General features: G+C 41.8%; 1 protein-coding gene across 1 annotated transcript; it reads right to left on the minus strand.

The window, feature by feature from the left end:
• Positions 1 to 6,483: 6,483 nt before the first annotated feature.
• On the minus strand, positions 6,484 to 7,386 carry LOC135707009 (tRNA (guanine-N(7)-)-methyltransferase). Its single transcript, XM_065228727.1, has 2 exons — positions 7,174 to 7,386; positions 6,484 to 7,114 (listed from the first exon to the last, which is right to left on the minus strand). Exons 1-2 carry the CDS (start codon positions 7,302 to 7,304, stop codon positions 6,505 to 6,507), a joined length of 741 nt encoding a protein of 246 aa, XP_065084799.1. The 5' UTR covers positions 7,305 to 7,386; the 3' UTR covers positions 6,484 to 6,504.
• Between the last annotated feature and the right edge of the window lie 2,254 nt (positions 7,387 to 9,640).

The raw sequence follows: 9,640 nt of genomic DNA on the forward strand, positions 1-9,640 counted from the left end.
AGTTGCAGCAATCCAAATTGTCGCCCTTTTTGTAGATTGGGCATACAACACCTTCCATCCACTCCTCCGGTAATATCTCCTCCTCCCAAATCTTGGCAATTACCCAGTGCAGTGCTCTAGCCAGTGCTTCACCACCGTATTTCAATAGCTCACTTGGTAGTTGATCTACACCAGTTGCTTTGTTGTTCTTCAGCCGACCGATCTCCTGCTCAACTTCTTGAAGATCAGGGGCCGGTAGCCTGTCGTCTTCTGCGCGTGCTCCAAGGTCTGTTGCCGTGCCACCTTCGTTTTCTGCTGCTTCACCGTTGAGGTGCTCGTCATAGTACTGCTTCCACCTCTCAATCACCTCACACTCGTTCGTGAGAAGGTTACCGTCCAAGTCCTTGCACATATCGGCTTGCGGCACGTAGCCTTTGCGCGAACTATTTAGCTTCTCGTAGAACTTCCGTGTGTCGTTTACGCGGTACAGATTTTCCATCGCCTCGCGATCTCGGTCTTCCTGCTGACGCTTCTTCCTTCGGAAAACCGAGTTTTGTCTGTCCCGCGCTTGTCTGTATCGCTCCACATTCAATCTCATGCGGTGTTGCAGCATTCTCGCCCGTGCTGCATTCTTCTCCTCTACTAACAGTTTGCATTCGCCGTCAAACCAGTCATTTCTTCGGTCCGGGATTGCAGTACCTAGTGCCGCTGCAGCAGTACTACCTATGGCTGAACGGATGTCCCTCCAGCCATCTTCAAGAGAAGCTGCGCCAAGCTGCTCTTCCGTGGGTAGTGCAACTTCCAGCTGCTGCGCGTAGTCCTGGGCAACTCCGGTGTCCCGTAGTTGCTCAATGTTGGGTCGTGGCGTTCGACTTCGACGTGTGTTATGCACCGTCGAGAGTTTTGAGCGCATGCATACTGCAACTAGGTAGTGGTCCGAATCTATGTTCGCACTGCGGTACGTGCGGACGTTGATAATGTCGGAGAAGAATCTCCCGTCGATTAGAACGTGATCGATTTGGTTTTCTGTGTGTTGGTCAGGTGATCTCCAGGTGGCTTTGTGGATATCCTTGCGGGGGAAAAAGGTACTTCGAACTACCATACCCCGGGAGGCTGCAAAGTGCACGCATCGTTGGCCGTTGTCGTTCGATACGGCATGCAGGCTGTTTGGCCCGATTGCCGGTCTATACATTGCCTCCCGTCCTACCTGAGTGTTCATGTCGCCGATGACGATTTTGACGTCCCGTTGCGAACAGCCGTCGTACACCTGCTCCAGCTGCGCATAGAACGCTTCTTTCTCGTCGTCGGGTCTCCCTTCGTGTGGGCAGTGCACGTTGATGATGCTGTAGTTGAAGAAACGGCCCTTAATCCTCAACTTGCACATCCTCGCGCTGATCGGTTGCCAACCAATCACGCGTTGGCGCATCTTACCCAGCACTACAAACCCGGTTCCCAACTCGTTGGTGGTGCCACAGCTCTGGTAGAAAGTAGCCGCTCGATGCCCGCTTTTCCATACCTTTTGTCCCGTCCAGCAGAGTTCCTGCAGTGCTACGACTTCGAAGTTGCGTGGTTGAAGTTCTTTTGCCGTCCATTTCTCGTGAATAAAAACATACTCATGAAGATTAATGACACCAGCAGGTAGAGGAATGTTTCCTTTACCAGCTAGCATTGTTCATTTGGAGGGACGGACTTTTATTTGCGAGAAATCGATAGCTAAACCCATTGTTTACAAAAGCAATTACGCCCCTTTGAAATGTTGGCAGAAAATCGCTCATTGTGACTCTGTTAAAGCTAAATTTGCATGTTTTGTGTGTCAAACATAAACTTTACAATCTTTTCTTGTTACTTACACATACAAAATATTATCATAATATCTTATTATTCCTTAATTTCATAAAACATGTTTTTCGCCAAAATGAATGGACAAAAAAAACGCTCCTAGCGAACTCGCTTGTTCTACCTTCATCCGTAGGACGAAGAAAATCCAATGGCGTTTCAATGCGTTTGGACGGAATTGAAACTCGTAGGACGAATTTGGAATCTTTTAGATTTTTAACAATATCTCAACAATGTGTGGCTCTTTATCAAATTCAACGGTACGTATGGAAAGGGGAATAAATTTAGAAGTCATCTTTGATAGAAACATTTAGTGTATTGTTAAAACCCGTTCAAGAAAGAGAGGTAAAGCGTGGGTTGTGCTTAGTAGGACGGAAATTAGATCAAAAATCCTATTTCTGTTTCTGTGTGTTCATTCCTATTCTGTCTCCTACTGTGTGCGGTTTTTCTCTCTCCCTATCATACTCTCATTCTCGATTTTGATTCTCATGTGCTTGGTGTTATGTGTTGTTGGGTGTCGTCTCAAATCGGTAGCTCTACAAAGGCATGTGGTCCTGGTGACAAGGATTTGCAGCGTCGAATTACGCGCGCATGCCTCTGGCGGAATCGACGAGTCACGAGTTTCGGCGACTCCAATTACATCAGCCTTAGGACTGGCAAATAACTACTCCGTTTCGCCCTCACTGGACGCCACCGACGCCACACTCCACAAAGAAATAAAAGCTTGGTTGACTCAGCAGTGGTTCATAACAGTGGCTTGTGGCCATGCCAGAGGAAGGTCATGCACTCGAACGGTCACTGCTTCACAATCCACATATACCGGGATTTTGAACTCACTCTTCGCACAGAGAATCGCGTGTTTATAGTTGTGCGCCTTTTCATAGCGCAAGGGAACTTCATTGTCTATCATCTCAATGAAAACACAATTTCGGGCGTTATGAAACTGAATGCATCTAACGTCCGAATATTGAAGCTTAATATTGTTCTCGAAGAATTTTTGCACTTTTCCAGCATTGGGACGAACTGGAAGGACACTGAAGTCAACAACAAGTGTGTTTTTACAAACTACACTCATTTTCGCTACAATATTTCACCAAGTTAAGCCGACCTGACGAATGACCCCCGATGACTTGAAGCATCGATACAGCCCAAGTAACAATTTTGGTTTTATGAGGGTTCTGTAGACCATGATTTAGACTTGTAGAATGTTATAAAACCGCGGTAAAACTTGCAATGTTGCTTGGGAGTTGTGCTTTGAGTGCGGCTGATAGTCCACACTACGTCGCAGCAGGAGAAGAACGTCATTAGCATTCCAAGCTCCAAGCTTCTTACAGGTCTGCATGGAGAGTACTTAACGCAAACGCTGGAACGTACGAAGAGTATCGTGGGCCTTTCTTGCGACCTCATTGATTTGATCGATCCATTTCAGATTCAAGTCCATAATGAGTCCAAGGTTGGTGAGTCTGTTGGAATCTCTTAGTGTTAGACAAAGTATTAGTCTCGCCACAGAAACGAATGCTATTCTGCCATGAGAATGTTGATTTCGTCTTCGAGGCCAGATAGGGTAAATGTTGGCTTCGGCACCCATTGACTGTTTTCGGCAACCAAAATTTAAACGTTAATTTCACTATGTTTTCCCATCAACGCACTTCCCTGAATGTGTCCAAACGATTGTTTAGCCTTTCAGCTTCAATCTGATTATATTTGAACGATCGAGCAATCCAGTAATGCTACATTTTTCTTCAAATAAAGCATACGCACTACAAAATGGGGTTGATTTCGAGTTGCCGATAATAGAACAGCTGGTTAACACGCAGTTGTAATGGGAAGGTTGCCGAAGAAAAAGAGGCTGCGGACAATAGTCACACTCACCTGAGAAGTTTGGAGCGTTGTAAAAACGCTTTCAAAACGTTTTGAAAAATTCTGTCGATTGGAATGGATAGAGAAGCAAGCAGCAGATGAATGTAAACAAACAGACACATCATATATGTGCGTGACGCTGAGAAAATGCTAGTAGAAGTGCAGACGCTGCTTAGATTGACGAGAATACGTAAATTCCCCTATATAGATTTGTAGGTGGAAGTGATATTCGCATTGTAGAGCCCCGGGCAGGCTGTTGATATACAGGCTAAACAGTAGTGCACTTAGGCAACTTGGGGTGTACCGTCGGTCAGATTCCGGGGACTCGAGGGAGTACCACCAAGATCAACAACTTGACTACGATGTTCCAGGAAATGTGGTATCAGCTTTATTTGTTGCAGGATCGATTTATTGGAGGATACAAATTACAGTTAGACAGCTCTGGCCAAGAAATTCGGCGTTAATAGGACCACCTGGAAGAGGAAGTATTCATTTTCAGGTAAGCACAACTATCTGGAGCAAGCGTTGGTTGATTGGTTCCAACGAGCCCGCGATCGTCATTTGCAGCTCAGCTAGACGTTGCAAACAATTTCAGGTTCAGTTCAGAGTGGGTTCATAATTGTTAGAAAATCTGGAATTTGTACCATAGCTTCTGTCCATCAGAAACGTACCCCGAGCCTTGATCCATAGTGAATTTTGAAATCTTATCAAATGCTACTAGTCACCATCGCTTCATATTCACGAAACCGCTCGAAACCTGCTAGGTACTAAAATATCTGAAAAATTGGTATGTGGATAGCCTCAAAGTTCATACATTTCAAACCACACATCGAACACATTTAACACTATTGTTCAAAATTTTAAAATAAAAATTTCTGGAGCACAAACCACAGGTTTTGAACATTCAAGCAGTAGAAATTATTTTTTGTATTTTTTTTTTCCTTCTCAATGCAGTACATATTTGGTATTAGCTTTTCCCTGTAACCACAATTCGCATTGTCCTAATATGTAAAAGATTGCTTATGAAATGTAAAACGTGATCGAAATGACAGCAAATGTTGAAATCAAAACGGAGATGAACTAAAGTAAAAACAACACGCACACTCGAAAGAATAAAGAAAGTGTCTATGAAAAAAATAAAATTGGTGATAGCGATTGTAACGCAGCAGATATTTCAACAGAAACGAAAGGGATCCCACTGGACGAAACTACCCGATGTGTGAAAGTTACCGTTAACAATTAAAGAAGCTAAACTGTTCCAAAAGCGTGAAACTGAAAGTCGTTTTGCACTGCTACTGCTACTGAATCCTCCCGTAAATTCCGCACTGTGGTATTGTATGATTAGGTGTGTAATTATTGCCATCCCTGCTGCACTTTATCCCTAGTTCGCGATTGCGGTCGCCGAGAATCGAAGCCAACAAAATACTAGACCGAAACGATCGATATTTGATCGAGTTTATGAAACTGAATGGAAAAAAGACAAGGCCTTGTCCCTTTTCAAACTTAAAATTTGACAAAAGGATCTTTGCCAAAGTTGGAATACACTCATTTAGTAGGCTATAGGAAGAAAAATAAAACATAAAATATTAAAACTTAAAAAAAAAAAACAAGTTGTAAATTCGTGTCTTGAAGCAAACCAAAATATCGGTTAAAACTATTCAAAATAAATAAATGAGAAGAAACGCCAAAAGAAACAAATGAAGCTCGTTGTTTTAAACCCTTTTTCTCCATTTTTGTGAGCAATCGGCTAGTTGTTCTTTAATAGGAAAAACAAAACAAATGAAATCGCCCAACAGCATCTATTTACCATATGAACGTTGTCCTCCCCAAAGCAAAAAAACCATTGGTAATTTAAAAGAAAACCTTCCTTTTTCCTTCCCATCGTGCACAATGCAGACTAATAAAGAAAAAAAAAGTTTAAAAAATAAGCAAAAAACTGAATGTTGTTACACTCTGTATCCTAGAAATTAACAAAGAAAAATTGTAACAAAACACAAACGAATTGATGTAACACTATTTGCATTTCCTGTTTTCAATTTCCCTCGAATAGCGCGTCTAAACAGAGAAGAAAAAAGATATTGAAACCAATAGTTTATTTTAACACACACACAAAAATGTGCAACTCGAAACTCAATTATAGAACTGCAAGGTGAGTAAACAAAATAAAATAAAAACTAGATAGAAGCGAGAGCGTTTAAAAGAAGAGATTAACACAAATTCCAAATGCATTTCTACGCAATAGGGAAAAAGAGTTCTTGTTTTTTGACCAAACCCACAAACAAACACATACAACACATACCAAACCCGCCCCTGCCATGACCGTGAATGGAGTGTAGAGACCGAGGCAAAAAAAAAACAATGTTGATGGATCAATGTATGAGTGTGAAGCTTCACGCTCCTAAATGAAATAAGAGGGCTTTAACCAGGAACGAACCGAACGAATGTATTGGGAAATACACGATTAACAAACAATAGGCGTAAAAAGGCATTAAAAGATGTTGTAAGCGAAGAGCAACACATACACACACCCCCCGAACAAGGAGAGAGATAAATGAACGGAAAGCAGAAAACAAGAATCTTCTTCACTTGCTAGCTTTTTGTAAGAAGTTTTTAACAAAATGAAAGGAAAAAGCAAAAAAAAAATGAACAAAATTAGTATTGAATGTGTCAAAGCAAAACAAAAAAACAACTGGTGGAAATTGTTTAAATATATGAGTAAAAATTACGCAACGAGGTGTTTGTTAACGAAATAGACGAAAGAAAATTTCAAGGAACATTCGGATCAATCTCGACAAGCCTCTTTTCGGGTGGATGATCCACATCTATTATTCAAACCTTCCTAAAAATCGCAACAAACTTGTCCCCTTTGTTTCGGGTCACCTTCTTGCCCTCCTCACTGCTGTCGAGCAATTTCTCCGACAGCACATCCAGCTTCACCTCCTCCGCATTTAACCTCTCGAATGCCGGATGCTGTTCGATGTGTTTGCACATCCACTCGTGCAGATCCTTCACATCCGTCACCGTGTAGATCATACCCCCCTTCCGTAACACGTAGCCATACTCACTCAACAGGGCCGAATTGATGATCCGCCACTTGTGCTTGGCCTTTTTGAAATGTGGATCCGGATACAGGAAGAACATCTTCTCCAGCTGACCCTTGTGGAAGTAATTGGCCAGATACTTCATCGCGTTCGTTCGGATGCAGGCAATGTTCTGGTATTTACTTTCGTTCAGCTTTCGCAATGCGTGGATGCGATCCATCACGTAGTCGGACACTTTAACCCGAATTTCCATTCCGACGGTAAACTTTTCCGGGTACATCTCCCCCAGCGTCACCAGAAATCCACCGTAACCGCATCCGATATCGGCGAATTCCACCCGCCGATCACCGATCGACGGGTAGTGCTGGGACCAGTCATAATCATCGGGATAGACAGGACTGCACAATAATACTATAATGAATGATTTAGATCTGGCTAATTAATTCACCATACTCACTAATCGAAACTGTGATCAGCGATGGGATTCGAATGAGCTCGCTGTCGATAGAAACGCTTTTGAGGTAGCTTCGTTGGAGTTGACGCCGGTGGCTCCGCGGACACGCTGTCCTTAGCTTCGTCGACCTCCATAATTCATTAACGTACGTAACGTTACCAGACTACGAACGTAGAATGTTATTAATTCAAGCTAATTCACTCAAATAAATTGAAAAACGAATTGATAAGCACGCACACGTTGATCTTTAATAACTTTTTGATGACAGCTTCTTGTTTACGAGTTTTCACGTGCTAGATCGAGGGGCGCACAGATTTCTAGCAAACAAACACAAGATTCTTCACGGTAAGAAACAAGTACCCAAAATTAAGTTCTTTTAACTCATCTCGGCACTATAGTGCAGGAACAGTTGGTAAAGCGGGTCAAAATAGTTTCCATTTACTTGTGTGCAACTCGTATGGAATTTTCCACTCGCTTTCTACCCAAAAGTAAGTTAGTTGTACCCAAAAGTAGGTAAATATGATTATAGTCAACGTTGGGTTCTCGCACTTTACTACCCCTGTTGGGTGCGGTTTTGCTCCTCCGTTTTTTACAACATTAGAAGAAGAAAAGAAGACAAACTAGTCAAAAGTAGGTAAAAGTGAACTGGTCGTTGGGTACCTTTTTCTTTTATCGATTGGTAACCACACTGGAACAAATTCTCGCAATATTCCAACTTCGATCAAACAGGCGTTAGCACCGACAAACCGACATGAAACTAAAACATAACTCTTGATCGAAAATCCATAACATAACATTTAGTATGTGTGTTCCGTGTTCGTGGCTAGGATACACATTTTTCGCGAACACGGCGGCAGATGTCAGTTTTGTGCTTTGATCAGAAATTTGATGATACTTTGTATGATCATTCATGTCGGTTTGTGGGTGGTTATAGCAACAATCAATATGAAACTAACGATTTTAAATTGGCTCATCACTTGACTAGCCTATTGGTCCCAAGCAAATCGATTAACGTGCCCTAGTCTAGTCAACATTCTAGTACTACACAATTTTTGTTTTGATTCCCTATGAAAGTTTGACAGATAAAATGAGGGGTTAGTGGATTTTCCTATGTTTCGAGGGTTGAATCGATTAGCTTGGGACCGAAGATAGTACCAGAGCTGAGCCAAAAAGCTGAGCACGTTTCTTCGGGACCTACTAGTCTTAGAGTGTTACCAACAATCAATACGAAACTAACGATTTTAAATTGGCTCACCACTTTAGTAGCCTATTGGTCCCAAGTAAACGATTAACGTACCCTATTCTAGTTGAAATTCTATTACTACACTATGTTTGTTTTGATTCGCTATGAAAGTTTGACAGATAACATCAGGGGTGTGTGGATTCATGCAGAACATGCAGGGGTGAGTGAAATAGCTTGGGACTGCTTGGGACCGTTGTTCTGGTACTGAGTGAGCCAAAAATAATAATGATTTTCTTCGGGACCCAGTGGTCTTAGAGTTACCTCTATGGTGTTACCTCTATGGTTATAGCAACAATCAATACGAAACTAACGATTTTAAATTGGCTCACCACTTTAGTAGCCTATTGGTCCCAAGCAAACGATTAACGTACCCTATTCTAGTTGAAATTCTATTACTACACTATGTTTGTTTTGATTCGCTATGAAAGTTTGACAGATAACATCAGGGGTGTGTGGATTCATGCAGAACATGCAGGGGTGAGTGAAATAGCTTGGGACTGCTTGGAACCGTTGTTCTGGTACTGAGTGAGCCAAAAATAATAATGATTTTCTTCGGGACCCAGTGGTCTTAGAGTTACCTCTATGGTACCAGAGCTGAGCCAAAAAGTTGAGCACGTTATTTCGGGACCTTCTGTTCAATCAAAAGTAAGAATGTTCATTCTATAAACATATGAATAATTCAAAATATTTTAAAAACATGTTTGCAACAAAAATATATATGTTTGATTTTATAGTCCAAAGCATGTTTATTTCAACAATATAGAATTTGGTTAAACGATTTTTAGCGTGCCCTGCATTTTTTCCTTCTTGTTTACATTCGGAAAAAATTGCCCCAGCTTTACTTATATTTTTCGTAGTTAAAGAACCCATTCATAAACAAAAACCAACACTTTGAATTCAAACTTTGCATAATTGAACCATTGACCCAGCCATGGTTATTGCTTATACGCAGGTATCATTAATTTAGCCAAGATATTAGTCGTGAATGCTCACAAAGGGAATCCGGCGAACGTTAATCCTTTTCCGGGCGAATCAATCCGGTAATTTGAAATTCTATTCCGTGGAACAAATAATATTTATTGATTTATTGCTTTTGAAATTGTACGATGAGAAACACGCTTGCACCAGGTGCAAGATGTTAGAGAAGGCCCTAGCAGGTTTAGCTGACGGACGCCGAGAGGAGTGCCTTCAATCCGAGGGGGGCGACACATCTAAATCTCAATTCTA

Source organism: Ochlerotatus camptorhynchus, unplaced genomic scaffold (assembly GCF_037179485.1).
Source record: "Ochlerotatus camptorhynchus isolate MF236.1 unplaced genomic scaffold, CSIRO-AGI_Acam_v1.1 ptg000300l, whole genome shotgun sequence".
Taxonomy (NCBI): Eukaryota; Metazoa; Arthropoda; class Insecta; order Diptera; family Culicidae; genus Ochlerotatus; species Ochlerotatus camptorhynchus.